Source organism: Haliaeetus albicilla, chromosome 2 (assembly GCF_947461875.1).
Source record: "Haliaeetus albicilla chromosome 2, bHalAlb1.1, whole genome shotgun sequence".
Classification (NCBI taxonomy): domain Eukaryota; kingdom Metazoa; phylum Chordata; class Aves; order Accipitriformes; family Accipitridae; genus Haliaeetus; species Haliaeetus albicilla.
Window position 1 is genome coordinate 39,959,377 of NC_091484.1, and position 25,762 is coordinate 39,985,138.

Below are 25,762 nucleotides of genomic sequence, written 5' to 3' on the forward strand. Positions count from 1 at the left end.
GTTCTACTCTATCATTAGATAGAGGAAGCAAAAGATTTATTTACAGGGGAATGTTAGAAAAAGTTTGCACACACTACAGAGGAAAAGACATCTGAAAATACACTCAAACATCACATCACACAAGTTATCAAAGCACTAGCATATACAGGTAACATTAAGTGAAACATAATTTTAACTTAATTTGAGAAGCCTTAATTTTGTTCTCTCTCCAACCTCTTTCCCAAAGACACCACAAAATGGGCTGTTATTATTATTATTTATCTTCTGTTTACACTTTAATGGCTAAAGCAGTTAAACCTCTAGCTAGATGTGCTCTTTTTGTATAAATAATTTAATTCAGATCAACACTCTTACTTATAAGCACCCCAAGTCAGAAGAACACTTCCATATGTATTTTTATCATGCTTAAGCATATGCTGACTCAAAAATTGCAGAAGCCTAAAAGATTTTTTTAGCCACTAGATTTATTCAAACCCTTCTGCTTAAAGGAAACCCTTAACCTCTACCCTATTACATCCCTTGAACTGATGTGCAGACAACATCTCTCTGTTTTATTGTCATATCTTCACTCCCTTTGATAGCACAGCTAAAAACTAAGATGTTCTTAAGTCCAAATAAGAGTTTATGCAAGTTACATGTGTAAAAGGAGTATTATTCTATGTTCTGATAAATCCAAATAAAATCAAAGCAGATAGACTCTTTTTCTCCAATCCATGATTAAAGGGTTGTGATACCTCAATCTGATTACAGAGCTATAGTACAGCTGAAGACCCCATCTCAGACAGATCTCCCCACTGACTTTCTGAGGCAGCAGCATCATAAAAATAATTTTACTCAACGTTTCTCATTGGCTTTTCTCAGAGCACATAGATCATCCATCAAAGATGTGCTTGTCAGAGCCACAGTGGAACAATGCCCTGAAACTTATGCTTAAATTTATGTATGCTGTCAATTCTACTACTTTCAATATAGTTACACGTGGTCTGAAACATATTCATTCAACATTTTAACAGACAACAGACCATTTAGAGGTGACTATAAACACAATCTTTTCTTTAAATTCACCACAGTGATTAAAAGGCAGTATGAGAATGTCCTGAAAATACTCCATATACCTTTCCCCTGAGCCACAAATTTAAAACTTTAGAAACAATTACTTTGGGGAAAATTGAGCCATTATTGAAACTATGGAGGAGGAACATTGGTATGCTACAGTACAGTGTTTGTGGTTACCAGTAACATAACTATGCAAAGAAGTATTTTCTAGTACTTTATACACTTTTCTTTTAATGTATTTAGTTACAAATATAGTTTGATTTCCTGGATGATAGACCTAAAAGCCTAACCAGAAAAGATAAAGTAAACTTTACAGAAAATCTTCTTCCTTTTATTTTTCTTACCCAGCTACTCTATTGATCATAGAGATACCATTGCTTTTGACTTAGTGATATAAGAAGTCCGTATTTCCAGCAAAAGATATAAACAGAAAAGTAGCACTGAGCAGTACACATCTGTTTTGCTTCAGATGAATACTACAGAACATAAATCAGTTAGATACAAATTATGGTCTCCTGCTCAGATTCTAATAAATACATTCATAACACAAACCAGTTATCTATACCAGTGTGGGGTGAAGGATACAACCATTATCAGAATATCACAACCTTGAGCTTACTGTTTTTAGAAAGATGTCCAGGCAGATCAAGTGGAATTATTTCATTTTGTATTCCTTAAAATGGAATGTGGAGTCACTTATGACTGACTAGAGTCATAACCTCACTCTACACAAGACAAAAGATAATCCTCGATGATCTGCATTGAAGAATGTAGGTTTCTTACTGCAGTGCTTGAGTATCACTGAATGTGAATTGCTTGCATGAACATGAAAGAGTCCACCGAGATCTAATACTGAGTGTAAAAGGGGAAAAACAGACATTAAATCTAATGAAAAAAAAAATGTCCAAAGGAGAAAACACAAATATTTATCCATCATAACATCTGATTATTCCATAAGCCACACCACCTACTAGCCTTACTGTCTACAGTAAAGCTGTCAGAGAAATGGAATAAACTTTTCAAAATTTTCATAAGAAAAACTTCTGTTAAACTAAAGACTTTTTGAGTTTATGCTTAGTGTTTAAGAAGTTTTCTTTAGTTCTCCTAGAGAAGATCATAACGTTGCTTTTAATATATGAGTTAAGCAACATTTTTTTAGGAATAAATAGAGAAAAGCAAAGTAGAAAAGAAGTTTCCTATATGAGGGTGATTATATTATTTTGTTCATTTCCTTTCTCTCTTAGAACTTGTCCTAAGCCTTTTCATGTTCAAGAAAGACATACTCAACTTTGCTTATTTCTTTAAAATAATAGCTTCTCCACCTGCATATTATCAACAGATCTGAGCTATGGTTTGTTAGTGTGACAGCACTAAGTGGTATTTTAACAATAAAAACTTGGGGAAAAATCTGTGTGACTGTAGTCGGGGATTCTTTTCTATATTCACAAAGAAATTGAAACAAGATAATACAAAAAAGAAATTGCTTTGCTACAAGGCCACCATTAGAGGTGACCTTGTCTTCTTTTTAATTCTTTAAAGGTATAAGAATTAAATGGATCATTAAAATAAAACGTTTAGAGAACAGACCAGATGACAAACTGCAACCTCTTAGATTCTACCCAGTTGTCAGTATAGCATATTGATATTGTACATTTGCATTATTGCAGTATGAGTTTTAATCTCATGTCATTAGTTTTTAAAATCTAGTGATTTTTCAACTTGTGGTCCATAGGTCTTCTAAGTGTTTGTGAAAGGTAATAGGAAAAAAAAAGTACATTATGAACAACACTCTAGTAATTCCAGGGCACATCCCTACATTGGGAAGATTTTAGGCATCCACAGGGTGAAATGATGGCTTTCAACCTTCCTTGAGGTCAAAGCTCCCTTTTGAGTAACAGCAGGACTACCTGAATCAATTTAATGCAAAAAAGAAAAAAAAGTGATCTAAAGTTCAGATAAAATCTCAAACTATACAGCTAAAATTGATTTTCTTTAAAATCATGAAAGCAGTTATTTCCTTTTCTATATTATACATTCTGTGAAAACCTTAAATGTCAAAAAAGAGATTCCAAACAAACCCCAAACAGATCTTACCGATGATAAAAAGAATTTCCACTGCAATGTCACTGACAGTTGTGCTTCGAGTTGTAGACAGCTCATCATGGCCAATAAAGCAAACATTGTAAGGTACAGTCACAGCAACATAAAACGTTGCCAGTAAAATAAGCCAGTCCCAGCCAGCTTTAAAAGTGCTAAAATGCAACAGTATGAATTTGGATTTTTTTGCATCTGAAACTTTGTATTCTGGAAATGCTGGTTTATCTACAAAAACATTCTGAAAAAGAAAGAAAAAAATGAAATGAGACGAAACAATAATTTGATTATACAGGTGCATTTCTTCCAATGCAGCCATTAGTTTTTTTAAAAAAGCGTAATGAAATATGACATACTCATATGCAGGCAAGAACTAATGCTGATTTTTTTCTAATGTAGTCCTCGCATTTATTTAGACAGATAGCTCTGTTGATGGAATAACTTTTGTGAATATTGGGGCAGGAAGAGGATTAATAAGGAACATATTAAATAGAATGAGGAGGGTACTGAATCTAGCAAACTATTTCTTCCTCTCTTGGGTGAATTCTGACTGAAGAGCAATGTTTTTCTGCTGGACAGATAGGTTAAAGCTTTGTATATATGAGGACAAAGCACTACAAATAGGAATAAATATATAGAAAGGAATAAATGGTGCTGAAGACAAAGCATCCTTATAAATGGTGCTGAAGACAAAGCATCCTTCCTATACATATTTTACTGCTGCGAGGAGGTTGTTTCAGACTAATTCTAGCCTGGTCCTGTGGACTGAACAGCTGTTAGTACTTGGAGCACCTCTCCTTGTTTAGTTTTATCTGAGGGAATCCAGTTCATGTGCCTGAGACTGCTATGAACCAAAGCACAATTAGTGGGAATAACTTTTTCATTCTGTTTAAAATTGCACTCCTGATGTAAACCAAAATACTAATGTAGACCCATTGTAATACAGCTCCAGAACCGACTACCTTCACCATTAGACTATACCTGGCTTTGTCATGTGTCTCAAGCCTTTGTCTTCTAACCAGCAAAAGTCTTTGCAACAAAGACTTCAGTCTTAAGCATCAGTTTTATATATTCTTAGCTTTCATCTTTTAGAGATTTAACAAAACCACCTACCCTCCTGCAAAGCAGCATATGGTACATGAACTGTCTTGTATTATTTACTAACAAAATTCTTGCTTGCTGTCATTGTGCTCCTGCTTAATACTGTTCCAGTAATTAAGAGCCTCAGAAAACAATATTGTGTATTCAGCAAGCTAAGATTACTTCTGATCTTGAAGTTATTCACTATGAATATAAAATGACAATAACTGCATGACTGCAGACTTAATTACATTTGCCTTGCCTGTCACAGCCTTTCTCTTTGTGTGATTCTTTTGAAATATTGATGTCCTTGCCTTCTCCATTCTTGGTTCTCATTCATGAATCTTAGGGGCTGAACTCTCACTGCTGTTAGCATCAGCCCATTTTTAATCGCAGAGAAGAAAATGTTCCTCTTATGACTTCCAATTCATAGCTCTAAAAATCTAGGCACTAAAGGCAGCAAATTAGTCTGACAACAAATGTTTTAAACCAGTATAGTATCATCTGCACAGTACAGGAAAGTCACCAAAAGCTATTTAAAAGTCATGTTGCTAAAGAATATTACTATACTGTGAAAATATCACTGGGAGACCTCGACATATGTTGCAGATTTTTTTTTTTTTAAATTTTTACACTTTTTCAAGTGTAATTTGAAAAACTTAACATTTTAACATTTAACAATTTAACATTTTTAGGTTGTAATTTTTTTTTAACATTTAACATTTTTTAACATTTAACATTTACATTAAATGAAAGTGACTGTATGCCCTTTGAAGCATATACCACCTGTGTATTTTCATGTCCTTAATCTATAACAAGGTTTTTCTGCTTTTAACATATAACATAATAATGTCTAGGGGGATGCATCTGCACTGCTGCTTAATTTTGGTAACCAATAAAAGGAACATGCCCAGAGGCAGATCACCTTTTCAGGGTGTTCATGATCTACACCTTTTGGTTACTTTTTCCATTGTCTGTCTTCCATCCTCTCCCTAACCATATAAAAAAAAAAAAAAAAAAAAAAAAAAAAAGACCATTTCCTTCCTGTAGCTCTGTCAAAGATTTTACCTTTTCAATGCTAATGATATATAAACAAGATGATAAATACTGTTATGAGATTTTAAGAAAAACTGTTTCATTTTGCTACCCCTGTTTCTAATAACTATAGGCTCTCACTGTTGGAACAGGCTCTCAGATATTATTCTAGCAAATTTTTGTATGTACATACTGATTTCATACACATCTCTCATTTTCCTCTGCATTAACTTTCCTCCTGAAACATAGTTCCATAGAGCAGGAGAATTATTCTTTCTCCCCACCATATTTCTTTAGAAGTCTTTCTGCTGCTATATTTTTGGGTTTGTCTCTTGTTTGATTTGGTTTTTGCAACACTCACAGGGTGTTTATGAACTTACTAGTTATAGTAACTAGAGGAAACACAGAAGTAATTTAAAGAAAGAAATATTACTACTTCAATTAGGAAATGAAAAGATAAATTTACCCTGCACAAAGCTGGAGACATTTACTTGAAATGTTGCCTAAATGAAGTGTGAACTTCTGGAGCTTACACAGCATAGAGGTTTTCAACTAGAGTAATACCTTGAGTTTCTTCATTATTTTTTTGATAAATAGTAGTTATTGAAATGAAATAATTGGGACAGTAAGGTAAATTGGAACCTAAAATTAAGTTCTGAGAAATTTTATAGTGTGGCTTTCCTGGGTTAAATAAATGTCTTATTACAGTAGGGCTAAATGGACTGTCTTGCTGTATGAATAGTAACAAATACCATAGCAGGCAGAACTGCATTTAAGTGAACTGCACTTTACTCCTTTTCTTACTCTAAAATTATAACTAGGACATTTCTCAGGTACCCACTGACATTTTACAGCACTTGAAAAAAAACCCGACAGTACAAAGAGTACATTTTTGAAAAAGAGAAGAATTACACCTACATTATTAATTTTTAACTTGTTCTTCTCTCTTCTTTGTAGATGCCCAGATATATGATAAAGGACAGCTCTACTCCGTCTTCGTGCTGATTCAAAATGTGACCCCGGTCTTCCTCTTCCTTTCCATTTTTCTGCAGAATAGAAGTGGGAGTCCATTAAAAATCAGGAAATGGCACTTGAACCTTTGGGAGCTGAACTACTGACATTTTAGACTTTAGTAGAAAAAGGGCTAGATGTAAAGATTATATACACCTTTTCTTAGTTTTGCTTAATTTTTTGCAGTTAGGAAAAAAAAAATCCCTCTCCCAAAGGGCAAATAAAAATCACTGCAAAGTTTTAATTGTCAAATGCCTTCACGCAGTTCTGAAGCAATTAGTTACAACATACGATTTCATAGATAAGAAAAATGTACTCTTCACTGTTTCAGAAAATGAAATAGTGTTTACAGACCAAAGGCAAGTATGGCTAGGAGTAACCACTTAAAATGTCCTTAAGGTGTTCCTAACCTCTTACTCCAGGGAAAGAAAAAAAAAAATCTTTTGTTGTGTATTGTTTAAAACCAAAGAATCTGACTTGTACTAGGCTTCCATTATGTCAGCATATGCTAATTTGCAACCTTGCTAATTAGTAATATGCAATTCTTATATTCAGGTGTTTAGATTTCTTTTCCCACCACATGGTCACTGGCATAATCACTTGACACGTTCCTTGGTGACATGAAATCCGTTAAGAGTAAAGACTGAACACTGTTTTAGAAAGGTTTGGGTTTTTTCCCTCCATTCAGATGTCTATAATTGTCAATCGTGGGATAAAATTTTGTTCTTGCTTATACAGCAGTAAATTCAAACTAACTCCAGTGATTCTGATGGAATTACAGTGAATTGATGCCAGAGTAAATGAAAGCAGACATTTTGTGATGTGTCAGGATTAAGAAAAAAGGAATTATGGGAATAAAGGAAGAAGCTGTCTGTCAAACAGGTTTAATTAAAGTCAATTCAATGAGTACAAATTAATGGGGAAAAAAAAAACCAAACCAAAACCAATTAGCAGAGCCAGAAATTAACAAGAAGCAAAATAGCTACATCTTGAAACCTGCCTAGAAAAGCAAGAAAAAAAAAGATTTGAATTATAGAAGACTGGTGGTTTTTTGGCTTTACAACACAAAACCATACATAACAAAAAGTGTAGGAAGCAAAACTTTCCAAGCTTCTCAGTGAAGAATATTTCATGCAATTCATGCAAGACCCCTGCCCAATTGAGGATTTTTCACATGTCAGTAAGGAGGAGAAAGGGAAAAAAAAGAAAAAAAAAAGAAAAAAAAGAAAAAGGAAGGAAGAAACATTGCACTGCAAAACCAAATAGCTACTTGAAAGCTGGAGGAAGCAGGTGGAGAAGCCCCATACTTTCCCATCTCCAACTTGGGTGCCTGCAGGTGGTTTAAAGAGCTACAATACATATTGGTGCCAGCTGCAACGAAGAAAGGTAAACCAAAGGGGATTATCTCAGAAAATACTCAACTAAATGAAAGGGGTTTTTTGTTTGGTTGGCTGGTTTGTTTGGTTTTGTTGTTTTGTTTTTTTTTTTTTTTTAATTTTCATCTCTCAATCACCAAACCATTTAAAACTCAAACTAAATTTTAAAAGTGTTCTTAAGTTCTGGGTGAGACTAAGACGCTTATCTGTTTCTCTGAGCAAAAATGAATTTTAGTCTATTGAATCGGGTCTAGTAGTATTGGACAGCTGCAGTATGTTTTTGTCATATGACTTTGAAATTGTCTTTAAAACTATTTATAGGCCTCTCTTTCTTCCCTTTCTCAACCTAAACTGCCATGTTGGATGAGGCCATTCAGTTTACTCTAATGCCTCCCAAAGTAGTCCATGAAATATGCTTCAGATCTGCTATGAGGTAGGCTGAGAAAGTGGGCAAAGTTTCTGACCAGCAGTGCTTTCAGGACTCTGGCTAAAGGCTCATGATGTCTCATATCCAATACCTCTCTCCATGTCTTTAGCCTTCAAAGCACAAGATAGTCCATGCTGGTAGGTGGTACATATAACAGCCTAGGTGATGTGATGTCATGTGTTGTGAGATCCACACTAAACTGTGTTCTCGAAGGCAGGCATGGTGCCTTTGGGTGGAGTTTCTTTGAATATTTTCAACATTCCCAGCAATACAAGGCTCTTCCTGCAAGGAAGTGGAGCTCTCTACCTCTGGTCAACCTTGAAGGCCTTCTCTTTACTCCTCCTAGATCTCCTGTGTCTTTTTAAAGATATCTTTCTAGTAGCTCCTTTTCCAGAATAACATGCAACTTTCAAGGTATGGATACAGAGTTGCTCTATACAACAGTGTAATAATGCCTTCAGTTTTTTTCTTAGTAATTCCTAACCTCAGATTAGCCTTTTCTTACATGCTGAGCACTGAGCTGAAAGCTGTCCGTATCTCCATCTTTTTCCAGAATGGCAATAATTACTAAGGTTACAGTCGATGTACACGTATTCAAAGTTGTTTCTTTTTTCTTATACATTTATTGACACTTATTTTTCATTTTCTGTCCACTCTTTAAATAAAGACAAGTTCCTTATAAGATTTTAAATTTTATGTGCCAGTGGCCTGATGTTTTGCTTTAGGTGGATCCCATCTCTCCCACATAGGTTTAGCATTCCAGCCACTAAGAATTCTGTACTCATTAACCTGCTCAGGCTGTGGGGCTTGATGTGGCACTTAGGATCACACTAGTTGCATATTTGCACAGCAAATGACTTCCATCACATGCTGATTCCACTATTTACAAAGGAGTAATGCTACCTTTATGTTATTATTGGAAGTCACTCAACTCCTACAGACAGTAAAGCATGGATAAAAAAGGAAAGCGTGACATTCATTATGAAGTAATAATACTTTTCTTTTTAAACAGAAATGGTAAAGATTTCTTATTGTAGTTATTAGCAGTGAAAAAAACACAAGTTGCCTGTGCAGATAAGATGCCATCAGACAATGCCATCACTGGAGCACGTATCAATAGCTTGTAACATACATCAGTGAATGACATTTGTGAATTCTCCTGCTTTCTGATCTTCACAGTGCCTTTAGGAAAAGAGGCAATCCTGAACCTTAGTAAAATATGTTGTTCACTAGGTGTGGATTTGTATGTGTGTGATTATTGTCTGTAATCTTCACTCTTTTCCTGTCATACTTAGTTTACAGATCACTGTTCTGAAGAAGAAAGTTTATTTTTTATAAACAACCCAGCTGTTTCTTTCTCATTCTTAAAAAAAAAAAATTAAAAAAATCAGTTAACTAACAGACTTGCTTTTGTCTGTCCATGGCTGATCTTAGCAAAAAGATAATAGTAAATCCAGCCATAAGCAGAATGCCACTGTTCTAATTTTACCCTGTGCTTAAAATTAAAAGGATTTCTCATCTCCCCAAATATTGTGAGAAATCATTATTCTAAAAAAAATCTCAGATTTTGGGCTCTATTTCCTGGCACTTCTACACACCCCTTCCCGTGTGATGATAATCCTTTCCCCAATATAGCCCTTAAAAATTTAGTCTTAACTCCCCTTTTCTTTGATCAAAAAAATGGTAATACATTTTTTAACTCTTCTTTCTGTCCTTCTGTGTTGTTTTTTCTTTCAAATGAGATTACGTATAGCACTACGGCCATCACACATGAAATTTCAGAAGTCTTTTCTAAGAAAAGAAACTAACACCACCACCTCTTTGCCAATCTTAACATTGGTCTCATAACAGCTTAAGACTTCTTACAGTCTTGTAAGGGAAGGTTGCAGTAAAAAAACCACACTCAGACACAAACTCCTTTCTAACTATTGACTTTTCTGTTTGTGTTTTTATAAGAACATGAAGCATCAATCTTCCATTTACAGTTAATAGAAAGTGGAGACATAACTCTTTTCCTGTCCCTTTGGAAAAAAAAGTCTACTCCTTAGGTACAAATCAGAAAAATAAACCCCAACAACTTCTGATAAGCTCTACTGAGTACATGCTGCCCTAGCAATGCAAAAGAACTGTAAACTCAACTTTACTGACCAAATTAAAACCAAATCTGTGTCTTCTTTCCTTCAAAACACATCAGAGTAGCCAGAGCATAACACTGGATATAGTCCAGAATACTCTATGGTTTATAATGTTCTCATTCCCCAGATAAAGTATGATACATTTAAATCCTTGAAATGCAAAATAAAGTATTTAATCATCAAATGGAAGATAAGACTCATACTGTTCTTTCAGTCATGAAGTTCAGGTGGTAACAAATAAAAGATATCACAAGTCCTTCCTGAGGCAGAGCTGGACATGGAGGAGGGGTGCTCAACACATGGTCAAGGGAGCCCATTGCAGCCTGCCAGCTCCCAGGGATCGTCCTTCTTGGGACACCTGAGAGGGTGACAGGAACTGGCTCAAGGCCCAGGAGCTCTTTGACCGGTGCGAGCAGACTGCATCTTGATACCACCCTGCTCTTATTCGAGGTCTCCAGCCCCGTGCTTGGCTGTAATTGCGCAGGTATAGGAGCTTTCTTGGAAAGTACATCCATCACATACAGGTAGAACCACCATAATCTTCTTGTATGGTCAACTCAAGCTGTCTACACTGATTAACTCTGACATGACCCAGAAGCATTATGCTCACTCCATAGCAGACGAGCTGTAGCATGAGAGAGACCATGAAATGCATCTCTTTCCAAATACCAAAATAAGCTAACCTGCTTTGGTCAGAAAGGTTGTACATTATTGACAAAAAATGTCTCAGCCTTGGTATTTTTCCTCATTTTTCACAGCATTAATTTGTATCTCTTTGAAAGAACTGCCTTCACTTTTTTCCTCAGGTTATGCATTATCACAGCAGAATATGCATTAATTAAAACCACTAACTAGATTTTCCTGTGGTGTGATTAAATGCCCAACATGCTCTTGTATGGAATCATGTCCCAGTCTGATCATGGATCATTAGCACAGAAAGTTTTCTTTACAAGTGTGCACGGACGCAAAAAAGAAATCTGATATCTAGCATTTCATTCATATTACATAGGAAAACTCAAGACATTTATCTGTTTTTACCTAAGCAATCATAAAATTACAGATTTAATAAAAGCAACCAGCACCTCTCAAATTTAACCCAGAACACAATATACTGACAATATGTGAATGATGTAGAGGGGTGAGGTAAAGTAGTCTGAGGGTTTAGTCCTGGAAACACATGCACACCTGAGTAGCTTTATTCACAGAAGGTAGTTCTACCAAAAACCAATGTGACAGAGTTATCCTAAAGGCTGTGAGGCTGAAGACTTGAACATCTTAGCAACATTTCTGCAATTTTTTTCACTCATTGAGTACAGTAGCCATTGAAAAGATAAGAGTTCACCACTAGGGACAAGACCATAACCGTTCATTGCTTTTTTACTTCTTCACAACCACATTAGCTCCATGGTCAAGGTTATATTCCAGCCCCAACTACTTAATTGCCACTGCTGTCCTGTTTGCTTGCCGCGTGGGGCTGTTAGGCTTAGGGTAAGATTGATTCAGACACATTGACTATCCTCTTCAAACAGTATAAATATGACCCTCTCAAGTCATGACATGCAGCAAACCTGACTGTCCATGTGAGCAAAAATAGGAAAGATAGTATAGATATGGCTATCTTTAAACACTTTGCAAGGAAGAGTTCTGAAGAAAAGCAGTGAGCTACAATCAGATGGCTCCAGACTTACATGGACAGTCAGCCCTACAGTGCCTGCTATCTGGAAAAATTATTTTTTTTAGGTTTATTTAATAGTGTAGTGTATACTTTTATAAATAGCTTTGCATAAAAAATGAGATTACTTCTTCTTTGCTCTTTTGAGGTCCAGGAGCAAGTATGAGCAATAAATAGATAAAATTTTTATTCTACTAACTAACATTTTACTCAGAGGACTGGATAAGTTAGCAGAGTAAGACATTTTTATTTATTTCATTGCTTACAAAGCTGAAGTCAATCATGAGATGAAACAGCAGGTAATACCAGCTCCCACCTAAGAAAATTTATCATAGAAATAATATCCTTCTGAACGTATGAATTAGATTTCCTTTTGAACAACAACAAAAAGGTAGAACAGGATGAATGGACTTTCCTCATTGCTAAGAAGTATGCAGATATGGACAGACTTAAAGAGATCCATGATGTTGCTCCATGTACATGCTGGAGCACTGTGAAAAGGCGCAGTCAGGCTAACACTGTGACTTCAAACTACTTCTGGTCAGACCCTTCCCTCCTCAAAAAAAAGAGAGAGTGACATATTCACATACCTGCATGATCTGTCCTACTGCTATATTCTGAAATCAGGCAGTGAAATAAACCTCCCCCATTACCTTTCCTGTGTATTTCTCTAGGGTGTCATAACTCAGCCACTTGACCCAATCACACAGTGAGATGTTGTTACCTGGGATATCTTATAAGTACTAAACTCTTCCTTTTTGATCTTGGGTTCAACAAACCATTTGTTAAAGAATTTCTCCATCATTTATTAATCTTACAACTTTATCTATGAAAGGCTTCCTGTAAGAATTGCAATCAAGATTTTCTGTTCTTTTAATACAAGTCTTGAGAAACCCTCATCACTTGCATCATAAGGTAAGGAAAAGCACAGCAGAAGTGTGCTCTTTGCACAGACGCCAATGAATAAACCACAAGACATAAAATAAATACAATGATATCTACAGGAAACACAATGTTACTTAATCATATCCAGTATCATTAACACAAATTACATTTCATAGGCACCCCCCCCCCCCCCCCCCAAAAAAAAAGCCAAGGAAATTCTGAAGGAGGCAATTGGGGTAAAGTGACACAAATGGATTCTGAATAAACACAAAAACCCCTTCAAAACCAGAGTGTATGAAAGGCTGGTATGAATTTTTCTAGGCTTTTTAAAACCTTTAGCTATCTTTCAGATATCATTCTCTAGGGGACAGGACACCAGCAGTTGTCAACAAAGAGAGAACTAGTGAAAGCCTGCTTTGGTATTAATGACAGAATAAAAGCACTACCATGGGCAATAGGCTGCAGGAGGTCTGTTGGTTGCATGACACATTCTTTCTGTTAACAACAACCAAATATTCACAGAACTATTAGCTGTATGGTGGATCCAGGCTAGCCTCTAGCTGCTTTTTTATTCTGTTAACTGATTAACTGATTCAGTAAGAAGATGTACTTAATGCACGTATCAGATGAAAAGTTGTAAACATTATTACAAAATATTTTTTAAAAAGGGACCAATTTTATATAGAATCAACTGTATGATTTTCATCATTTTAATATTCTGCCTTCAGAGAAAATTTGGCTTCAAACAGACAGAAAATTTATTACTACTGTTCCATGGATTAGAAAGACTTTTAAACAGTGGTATACATATGAGATAAGAAATCCTTAACCACATTTTGGGTTGCCGATTCTTCCATCATTAAGAAAAAAAAGGTAGAGGGGAAAAGATATGCAAAGACCACAAGAAGGAACCTTTTTTCCACCTCTATTTTGGTAGTTGACAGGTGTACACTTCTAAATAAATAATTAAATCTTTTTTAGCTGCCAGTACTTGGGCTGATCTCATAAAATTCAGAATTAAAAAAAAATAAAATCCAAATACACACACCTTTCTTCAACTACTTCTAATAGACTGAGATTCAGCAGCACAACTCTGAAAGTGAACTGACTTTATGGTATTTCCCCATTTATTAATACTACTGCCTTCTCCCAGGTTTTACCTAAAAATTTACAGAATCTATTATAATGAAGTAAAATATCCCAATTAAAATATAACTATTTCATAATTGCGTAAAAATAGTTTATTTACCAGCTTATTGCTATACAATTGGAGTCACCTCACAAATGGGAAAATTGTCATTTTTATTATGCTACCAGATTTGAAACATGTTTATTGATTTAACTGAAGTGAGTGGTCATATGTAGTTCTTACAGAACAAAATGAAGTGTTGAATTTAAAGCTGGGTCATCACTTATTCTTTCAGCTGTTTTTTGATATGACTTTTATTTCCTGCAACAGGTTGTATTTCCCACAGTGAATGCTAGCTCATGGCAAAATGATATGCTCATTTATCATTATGGACAAAAACATAACTGTAATAATACAGAGAATATTTGAAATATTTTTTAAAAAACCCTATAGCTTAAACATTTCCAATTATTTAAGTCACTGAGGAACTTTTCATTGACTTCAGCAAATGTTAATGTCCATCTTTCTGTCCAAGGATGTAGCATTTAAGGACATTACCTCACTGAACCTAAAGGTTTTCTTTTTTCCTTTAATTCCATTAATTTAATCACATACTTTACTTACTGATATTTTGTCCTCCAGAGTATTTGAGGAAGATTATTTGCAATCTGAGGTGATCATAATTTCGCTATCATTGATCTTTGCACAAATTAATTAAAAAAAAAAAAGAATTGCACAGAAGTTGATGGTAAAGTATAACTTTGCTCACTTAATATATATAGGAAAATAGGAATATATATGCCTGAATAATTTCCATCCTATAATGAAAGCAAGTCTTTCAAAACCGAAGACTTGTTTTCTTAATATATTTGTCTATGATTCAGAACCAGATCAGTCACCTATAAAAATGTTTTGTGGTCATTGCAGCTTGTCCAGAGTTAAAACAGGGTGGGGAAATAGCTTTTTAAAAAAAATTTAGTTTAAAGAGCTAAGACGTATATAAGTTCAAAACCCTATAATGTCTGTGTATATGTTTCATGTGGTCATTGAAACACCCAGAAAGTAACTGATTATCTTTCGAGGAATGAGATTTTCAGACCATGAAGGTGACTGGTCATAAACCAAAACTGTTTTACAATTTTAATTATACAAGGTAGGATGGATGGTTGACAGTTGTAAAACTGTCTTTGCTACAGCTAGGCAAAACTCACCTATAATAGGTCTTATTATAGGACCTCAGAGTTGCTCTGAGGTGCTACAGCGTGAGCTACGTTCAGCATAACTGCAATTACAGGTGAATACTGCAAATGGTCCAAGTGCCCTTACTTGTGTTTCTGAACACAAAGTACATATGCAATATGCATTCTAGTCCTCATGGTCTCTTAATTAATAAAATGTAAGACAACAGGCTGTGTCTAGGCCTGTGAATGTCTTTAAAGACATTTCTTCCTTTTCAGATTTTTTCCATAGAAACAAGACATTTAGGTACAAAGGTTTGCAAACCCTCTACTGCCTCAAAAAAACCTACTTCTACCCCTCAAAAAAACACTCAGAAAACCACCTGTCACACACACACACACAACTCTGAAGAGCTCTTCTAATTGGCAACACACCTTCTAAACATATTCCCTGTTTTTTCCATGCCTCCTGTTGTCAGTCTTACATGGTTGAGCTAGCAAACTCTAAAAGGAAAATCTGAAGATATTTTCCACTAAGTCTGCCATCAACCTAGTCCAACAAATAGAAAAGCACCAAAATGAAAAACAAACCAAAACAAAACAAAAACCCCCAAACAAAAAAATTCCTCCCTTCCTCCTCTCCCCCCAATTTGATAATTTGGTTTCTAAGGAAAATCTAAAGGTGATTGGATGAGTTTATCTAGAAACTGGTGAGTCAATGAACTATTTGGTTGCTAATGCATATATTCTCTCACCCTTCCAGGATATCCCAGAATACAGTCTGCTCCTCTGCATTTGCTCAAGAATCAGTCTGCTTTTCTTCTTCTCATTTTCACTCCACATATACCACAAAGAACAGTTTCCCCTCACCTCCAGAACATACCCTGTGCCTCTCTGAGAGTTGCTGGAATGGAACACCACTCACATTTAACACTTGGTTAAAAGCTAAAGCAATGGCCATAAAGATGACCACAAAGGTTCAAGGCTCAAATACAACTCATTTGCTTACACAAGAAGGTGAAAAGGGTAGAGGGAGAGCATCTATGTGCTCAGATGTATCTGCAGGAACAGGGAGTAGAAAGATAGCTGCTCTATTTTTGTCCCCTAAGTGTTTACACTCTCATGCACTGACAAGGAGGAAAGCAGTTCCTCTTTACTGAGGGCAGGAGAGATGCAGACCCTTCCTACTTTGACGGTCAGCCAGGAGCAAAGTCATCCTGGAGAAGATGTAACTGAGTCATTGCAGAACAAAGGCTTCCCCAATACTTTCTTCTTTGGGAAGTGGGAAAGTTGGGGTAAAACTGTGCTTCTATCCTACTTCTTCCATCGACAGAACTGCATGGCGCCCCACACATCCTGAAACAATTTTAACTGTTTTGAATATTGCATATCTAGGAGACTGTACATCCCCCTCTCAGTATCCTGCCTCCTGACAGGTATAAGGAGCTTTAAAATGAAAAGTTGTGCCCTGAATATTTGTTGCTGTAGCTTGAGCAATCACGAAGTAGCTGAGACAGTAATTAAGCAGAATAAATCAAAGTGCACACTGCAGAATTTCTTAGAAGAAGAGCCCATCCCTGCCCCCAGCAGGCGTTTTTTACATAAAAATCTGGAATGCAAAATGTTTGGCACATGGTATTTCACTTCTGGCACACTGGAAAGAACAACCCTTCTTCCAACAAATGATGCATAATCAAAATAAATCTGTTTTCTTAGAAATTCATATAGACCTAAGGATTAATAAGAAGCCAGAAAAAGCTAGCCACTTAAACCATAACACTGCAGCTTAGTTTAATCCGTGGTGGGAAAGGGTGTAGTCCAGCTTTTAATTCACATGATTACTAGGGTAGAAGTGTCTTTGCCAAGAGGCAGGCCAACCTGGCAAGGCAGCCTTCAAACTAGGAACAATATGGCGAGAAGATGATGACCAACAAACAAGTGAGGAAGTGGCAGGGTGGACTGACAACTGGCTGAACTGCTGGGCTCAGAGGGTTGCGATCCGCAGCATGAAGTCAAGCTGGATGGACTAGATTATGGACATAACACTATGACTGGGGCATTGATACTATGGCAAATAGTGTTTAAATCTTCATTAATCACCTAGAAAATGGGAAAGAGTGCACTCTCAGAGAGTTTGTAGATCATACAATTTGGGAGTGAGGAGTTGTTACATCAGATGTTTGTGCTGCAAGAAGGTTCAGAGGGACCTTGACAGGCTGGAGAAATGAGCCAACAGGAACTTCATTGAGTTCAACAAAGGAAGGTGCAGTCAAACACTGGAACAGGCTGCCCAGAGAAGCTGTGGAGTCCCCATCCTTCATGATATTCAGCACACATCTTTAGACGGTCCTGGGCAACCTGTTTTAGCTGACCCTGCTTTGAGTAGGGGGCACTGGAGTAGACAACCTCCAGAGATGCCTTCCCACTTCAACTATCGTCTGATTCTGTGGTTGCTATATATTGCACACATTTTTACAATAATGCTGCAATAAAGTTGAGAAACTCTGTCCTAAGATAATTATTTTCAAACAAAGAGCTAAAAATTTTCTCAAAGAAAAAAACAACAAATAGAATAACAAAGAAGGCTAAAGGAAACTTTTTGGAATGAGTCAAATTCAACAGGGGAATTTTAGCAGTGATTATAACAGTAGAACTCTACATCTATATAACCCAAATTACTACATATTTGCATGCAGATTAGAGATCTAAAAATAGTCACAGACTAATTTAATTTCTTATTTCCCTCCCTGGATTTGTGTAATCTCACTAACTTTCAGCACATGTCCAAGTGTATTATGGAAAGTTCATATGCAGAAATGAAAAAACACTGACACAACCATACCATACTGGAGCCCACATTTGAAGCCTGGCATTTTCAGTTTAATCAGTTTTCGCACAAAAGGACAATGGAACTCTTAACCAGTTTACCAAAAAACTATCATTGGCAGTTGGGATGCTAAAATAAATCTCCCATAAAACTGTTTAAGAAACAGTTTCTGAAGGAATCATTGTGTTTATAAAGAAAGCCCTTTCCCTGTGTATTGGAAAGACCATTAATATGATTAAAGAGCCCAAATTTAGGAAGAAAAGCTGTTGAGTTGCTTTTCATAACAATAAATGATTATAGGTATTGTTAAGCAGATGGAAAATAGAGTGTATTTCTAAAATAAGCTTACAGGTAGGGGAAATATGTATTGTTGAAAGCAAATTACCAATATTGAAAAGTTGAGGCCTCTAAGACCATTGCAATTAAAAGGGATGCAGAAGTGGGGGAAGAGGATGGTAAATTAACTTAAAAAAACCCAAACCAACCCAAACCAAAGAAGCCATATGAGAGTTGCTGACTGTCACAGCACTTCTTAAAGAAAGCCAAACTTCTCAGGCACTTCTCAGGCATGTGTTTTTATCTTTTTCTTATATGAAAGTCTTAGGACAAAGTCCGCTCTTCCTATTGGTTGATAGGGCTGATTTCACTGGAAACTTTTATTCAGAAGAAGAGCACAAAAAAGTTTTGTTAAATTTATATTTACAATAAGACATTCAAAAGAAAAGGTCAGAGACGACATCTGCCATTTGGGCTGGGTAAAGGGAAATCAGGCAAAAAGGTGGACTTTTGCAAGGCACATTGGCACAAAGGAGCAACTGAAGTTGTGTGAAGAGATGAGATAAAATAGGTAAGAAAACGTTGGCAGAAAATCAAAGAGAAATCAACTCCTGAGGTCTGCAAAAGTAAAAAGACAATCCACAAGAAAAGAGAGGCCATAAAATCGGGAGGTAAAGCTCAGGGAGGTGTCACTGTGAAAGTACAAGGAGAACAAGATTTTACTGAGGAAGCAGATGATATCAAAGGTAGGAAAGAGGTGAGAAAGAATGAGTCTGGAGAAGGCTTTTGGAGGCGTAACCAGTGAGGGGGTATTACCATAGAGTGTTAGTGGAATGCCAAGGGGTCCAGGGCAGACTTAGGAGAAAAGGAACATGAGGGAATTTTGTTAGATAAGCTTTCTAAGGGGTTTAGAAATTAAAGGGAGATGGAATGTGACTATTAATGTTCCATACAAATTATAAAATCTGTCCTGTGCAGAACAGAGAAGAGATAGACTGAAAGAAAAACATTAATACAACAGTCTTGCATGAGCAGAAGAGTTTCACACTGAGCATGTTTGTATCCAAGTTCTCCTTCCCATACCCAATCTAACCGCAAGACATATGCCAAAAAGGCAGTAGAAAACTGTGCATAATGGCAATTATCTTATAGCAAGACCTGGCTTTCAACTCCAACTTTACAAGTTACCTGATTTTTGAAAGGACAAATTCAGTAATCTTTGAAAAAGTAAAATTCTGGTTTTAGCAATATTAACTATGAAAATAATACCTGGCAATATGTATCAATCACTTTGCAATGGATGTTTATCACCGAACAGTAAAAATCATCTTTAATATCTTTAGACAAAGCTAAAACTTAATTTTCTGTTAATATGAGGTGCATCCTGCATGCCTGATAGTAGTTTTGGTCTAAGTAAAGAAGAACCAATTATTTCTAGAAGTTAAACATTCTGAAATTTCAGATACTGAATCAGTTGCTTAGATTGTACTAGGAATTCTTTTCTGACAATGGTGAGATGATGTTCACCACTGGTGCACTAGTGAATCACTCTGCATAGGAGGAATTTGAATGTTACTCAAAGAGCTAACATACTATTAAATTTATTTTTATATAGCCAGGTAGATTTACATAAAATTAAAATGTTGGAATTGTTTGTAAATATTTTGAATAAATGGTTAAATCCTTTTTCTTATCTCACTATATTATATAAAACAGTGTATTAACAAAGCCCCCACTAAGTACTACTTTCTGTTGCCATGATACAAACAAGTATCACCATAGCATAAAATGATTGCCATGGTTTTAAAATTAGTATAAAGGGAAGAAACAACCAAGTTTTAGGATTGCACTCTAATGAGTACATCTCAAAAGACAGCCAAATGTCAATACTCTTAAGCTTATAGCAATTGAATGGGCATTTGCCGGTGTAATGTAGCTTTGCATAAGTGCATTCCTCTGTCAGTACACAGTAGGAGGAGTATTAATTTTTAAATGTGCAACTGAAACATGAGTTAAAATCTGCTTAGATTTACAATTTGACATGAAACCACATCAAAAGCTGAAGATCATTTTAATCCATACTAAAATAAGCATACAGCTATAAAGCGTTTATCAGATAAACAATAGCTGTTGTTTTACAAGTAATTAGTGACATACCTATTTGAAGTCTTCACTGGCATACTAAATGTGATTTCTCACTGAGTGTACGCTGAAAATTTGCATCTCTCATGAAGTAAATCATTAGCCTTTAGAGCACAGATTTCTGATAATCTATTCTACTTGGCCCCACATATCATGTTTTAATAAATTACTTGCCTAAAACTTTTGTAAGACTAACATTTTCTGAGGTTTAAGGAGAAACTAGATAAAATACGGTTTATATTTTAAGTATTTGACTTCGAGGTGAAGTAATTGGTTGAAATTAGATGTAAGGAAAAGCTGCAAAATGTACTTGTATACTACCTCAAAGCCTTTCTTCAGTGTTCCAGCTCAAATATGTTTGGTGCAAAAGTGAAGGGTGCAAATAACACCCTCCATTATTCAGGGCTTGAAAAGTAAGACAAAGGTGAAATTATTAGTCCAAGTATACAGAAAAGGCAGACATTGTTAGCATAAATGTTGATTTACAAATATTCAGCAGCAGAGGGAAGGATAATATTTTCTGTTTTAAATTACTAAATTGTTGTAAAAGAATGCTGAATTACACTTCTCTGTAACTGAAATATAAAAATGTTATTGAAAAGCTAATATTTAAAATCAGAAAAAAATGAATATTATTTGTTCCCCTGCTTCAGAAACCGACAGGGAGAAAAAGGAGTTCTAAGGCCATATCTATATTGTTTCTGAGATATGCAGAGAGCAAATGGCTATCACAGCATAAAAAATTTAAATAAAACCCAGAGTAGTACCGGATTGGAAAATTCAACAGTAATGAAATTTTACAGAATTCTGAACATTATTCTTTCTGTCTACAGATAAACTTTTTCTAGACAGTTCCTCTGAGACTGAAAAATTGCAACCCTAAAGTCTTGGTTCACTATATCCTTACAAAATGTAAACCTGGAATAAGTTTACTGACTTTGATACACAACACAGGTCAATGCTGACTGCATAACCTCCATCGCCCCACACTGTCTTTGCTTTGTGTTAGCAGAATTTAGCAAAACTTGACTACACTATACAGTCAAAATTATTTTAAGGCAGCTGTGAATTGTTAGCATAACACAACCTTTTTCCAAATTCATGAGAGAATCCTTGCGTTGTTTCCTTTCAGAAACAAATACATATGAGAATGTATTTTTTATACTATTGGATATTCCTAAAGACATCATAAATTTTATAATTTCATATGATGTAATGAAAATTTGATGAAACAAGAACAGTCATGCTTCTCAATAGTCAAAATAATTTCTAAAGTTGTATGTTCTGCTTATGAAAAAACATGAAAAAATGCATTCATTCATCTCTCGGTCAGGCTGAAATCAGGTTCACAAAAGGAATGTCTGAAAAGGTCTAGCTTTTCCAAAATGTACCTCTGAAAATCCAGAAAGTAAATAAATTAGATCATGGTACATTAAGAGAAATTTAATTTTGAGGACAAAGTACTCTGTTCCCTGAATTCCATGTTTACAGAATACGAAGCAATATGTAAATAAAAAAATTGCAGATAAGAACTTCAACAGATTATTTATCCTTCCATGTCGTATTAATTTCTTCTTTGGAAAGCTATGAGGTCTCTATATTGAAGTGTACATGAGAGAGAGAGTTCATGTGGGTGTGACTCAAAAACTTATCAATGTTGGTTCTTATCAAAGTTGTTGCAATTCACACGAACCTTCCTTTTTGTCTTCTGCAGCAATCTTCACTTTTGTGTCTGTTATATCTTTAAAAGAGGCCAGAAAGAGTACTACATCTCCTTTTTCATTCTTTATAGGAACAATATCCAGTAGGCACCAGAATGAAGACCCTGCAAGGATAAAGAATGAATTTAATTCAAACAGCTGTCTTTTAGCAGAGAGAAGGGGGAAAAAAAAAAAAAGTGAACTGCTAAATCTACAACTAATGTAATTCTAAAAAAAAAAAATCTTATTTAGGAGGTTAGTAGTCAGGGAATCACAGATGTTCAGCTTGTATAAATCTCTTTGCATCATTGGCTGAAGCTCAGTAATACTGCTTTCTCTAGAAGCAAGGCATTAATTTAAATGCAAAATTTATCTACAGGGATCATTAATAGAGTTTAATGAAGCTGCCTACTCCTCTGAAACCATGTTTTCCTTTGAACTCTCAACTGATGTTGCTTATTTTACTGGAATAGCTTTCACTTTGTTAACTTGACATCTGAAGCTTCCATGTTTACTATAGAATCGTTCTGCCTTAATCATCTGACTTGATACTCATTAAAACCTCTTGACAGAAGACCTGATAGTCAGAGCATCATTCCACTAATTCAAAGATATTTAAACTAATCAGACATCAGACTTAAAATAGAAATAGAATTAACTCCTTGCATCTTACAGATGGTGAGATTTATAATACCACAAATCGTCTGTAAAATTAATATCAGCTATCTTCCTTACTGTCTATAATGTTCACCTTGCTAAGACTTAAGTTAGACAATGCTGAGTCTGACAACCTTTCTCTGCCTACACCTGCTACATAATTATACGGCTTAAAATAAATTGTTACTGTTGTCACTGATTGTGTCACATGTCCTGTTTGCAAGGTACATTGTTAATTTCCAACGATATCATTCATAATTTTGCTGATAATGCAGACCACTCAGAACAGAAGATAGTGAATGCCTAGATGCTGATAATGCACTGGAAGTATAGCAGAGATCCTGGCAAACATCCTAGATCCCAGTCCCATCCATTCTGAGATAATTCAGCCCAGTGCCAGGCTTTTGTCTTTTTCATTTTTGGGTATCAGCACTAACTACCTCCACCCACCATCAGCTTACTAATATTATTTATAAGATATATAAGTACTGCTACAGAATTACTTTTTTAGTTTTAAATTTCTTTTTTCGACATGTCTTTACACTTCCACAGTCATGTTCCTTCCCAACATACAATTTTTGGCATTCATTTACAAGCACAAGTCTACTTTCATTCATAAAAAGAAACAGGAGTATTTCCCTGGACCACTGCTGCCACAACTGACTAATGCCAAATGATCAGCTGAGCTTTGGAGGGGTCCTTAGGAAGAGCAAGTGTATTAGTCACTTCCCACTCTATTTGCTGTCTTCTGAACTCTGCAGTTTTGAAAATGAACTGGAGACACCAAGATCACAATTCAGCTTTCTAATTTAAATTTTTAACTGGAAGTTCCCTTGACTGCCTGTTGCAGGCTGTAGGCAAGCATGGGAAGTGAAACAGCAGCTTCCCTTTTGAAGGACCACCACAGTTGAAGGTACAAAAGTATGCTTCGAAGGAAATTCATCTGGTCGTCTCCATCCTGGGCAAACTTTCCTAGAGGCAGACAGGCAGCTTTGAGAGTAACATTATTAGTTCAGTCATCAGGTAACGCTTCCACTTAAGGTATTTAAAGAAGGGACAAGGAGAATTGGGAACAGGAGGTGTCCCAGTTTCAGCTGGGATAGAGTTAATTGTCTTCCTAGTAGCTGGTACAGTGCTATGTTTTGAGTTCAGTATGCGAAGAATGTTGATAATTCTGATGTTTTCAGTTGTTGCTAAGCAGTGTTTAGGCTAAAGTCAAGGATTTTTCAGCTTCTCATGCCCAGCCAGCGAGAAAGCTGGAGGGGCACAAGAAGTTGGCACAGGACACAGCCAGGGTAGCTGACCCAAACTGGCCAAAGGGGTATTCCATACCATGGGACGTCAGATCTAGTGTATAAACTGGGGGGAGTGTGGGCGGGGGATCACCGCTGGGGGACTAATTGGGCATCGATCAGCGGGTGGTGAGCAATTGCCCTGCGCATCATTTGTACATTCCAATCCTTTTATTACTGCTGTTGTCATTTTATTAGTGTTATCATTATCATTATTAGTTTCTTCTTTTCTGTTCTATTAAACCGTTCTTATCTCAACCCAGGAGTTTTACTTCTTTTCCCGATTTTCTCCCACATCCCACTGGGTGAGGGGGGGGTGTGAGTGAGCAGCTGCATAGTTCTTAGTTGCTGGCTGGGGTTAAACCACAACAGGAGGAAGGAAGACAGGAGAAGGAAAGAAAAGTCATGGGAAGAAGCAGACTGGCTTTATATTGGGTTTAAATATTCTCATTTTGAGGTTGAAGACAGAGCAAGCAAAGAAGCCCCTTTAAAAGAAGGCAGAACTGATGTCAGAAGCAAGGTATTTCTACTGTTCCTTCTTCTATTTTAGTTATCCATTCTTAATTCATTTTTTGTACAGATTTGAGTCTTTTATCAAAACTTCTGGGGAAAACTGCTCAGTGGTGTTACTGTCAGAAATGTTATAGAAAGCCACCACCCTATCAATCTGAAGTGATGCATTCAAAGAGAAGCAACATTAAGTAATTTTACTTTTCTGCTTAAAAATAGAATCACAGATCTCTAAAGAATATTATTTTAACTCTTAGACCGGCCAAATTCTTACTTGTAAAATTACACTCTGCTTGGCTGCATTCTAGCAGTAGTTTCAATTGGACAAGAAGTCACTCTCAACTCCTTCTTCTAAACAACACCAATAGCCACAATGGTCTTTTAGACAGCTCTTTTAATCGACTCCAGGAGTAGAAGCATATCTTACTCTTTTCGATTGTTTCATGTCTTTTCTACACACACATACAAATTAGTCATTAAGGCTTGTTGAAACATGTCCAAACAACCCTAACTCAGTTATGCTAAGAAGCACATCTGGTAATATTATCTGAAAAGATAGATTTGCTGGTTTAAGGAAGTTATTGTAACAAGGTTCATCATTAGAAATAGAGACCAATCCATTTAACGTTTCATGTTTTAATGCATTTGCTCTTTTGTATAATCAAAGTGCATTTGAATTCTTTGCAGGTGAACACTGGTCACTGAAAATGTTCCATATCCTGTCACCATTTAATGTCATTTGCTGTTTCTCTTCAATCATATTTTCTCTCATCATCTGTCGTCATTCTCCTCCTCCTCTTCCTCTGTAACTATGCCTGAAAATATTGTGACTAAGCAAAGAAAATACGCATTAAAAATGTTATGCACCACTAAGGAAAACACATATCCGATACATGCACAGGCTACTTCTCTCCTGAAGAATTCCAGGCTACTGCCCTGTGTGGTGGAGCTGCCAGTCTTGGCATTACTTATACACTCAATCTTCAGAAGTCCTAAGCTGAGCTTGTTGGTTTGGTTTTTTGCCTTTACTCTGAAAGGAGCAAATGAATATGAAGTACTCTTCAGGACTAGAGGAGATGATCCAGTTTTGGTCAGGACTAGGTCAATATGTGCTTGCACTCTGCCAAGAACAGAAGTGTGCTATCTTTCACTATTGAGGAGACTTCTTGGAAAAATATACTGATCCAGTGCAATCTGTTACATAGTTTTTACTGAAAGCCAGCATCATATAATTCTATAAGCCAAAAGAAGAACTTTCTATGCATCAAGAAAAGTAGTGT

General features: G+C 36.0%; 1 protein-coding gene across 7 annotated transcripts in view; it reads right to left on the reverse strand.

Annotated features, from left to right (window-relative positions):
- KCNH8 (potassium voltage-gated channel subfamily H member 8) overlaps window positions 1-25,762 on the reverse strand; it is a 207,173-nt gene that overhangs the window by 100,930 nt on the left and 80,481 nt on the right. For 6 of the 7 annotated variants that reach the window (XM_069772010.1, XM_069771991.1, XM_069771999.1 and 3 more), the window contains exons 3-5: window positions 22,017-22,148; window positions 6,184-6,311; window positions 3,151-3,391 (exon numbers count right to left, since the gene is read on the reverse strand). In XM_069772010.1, the coding sequence (XP_069628111.1) occupies window positions 3,151-3,391; window positions 6,184-6,311; window positions 22,017-22,148 (501 nt within the window). The remainder of the gene's footprint in view (window positions 1-3,150; window positions 3,392-6,183; window positions 6,312-22,016; window positions 22,149-25,762) is intronic. The other variant, XM_069772019.1, reaches the window with a different exon arrangement.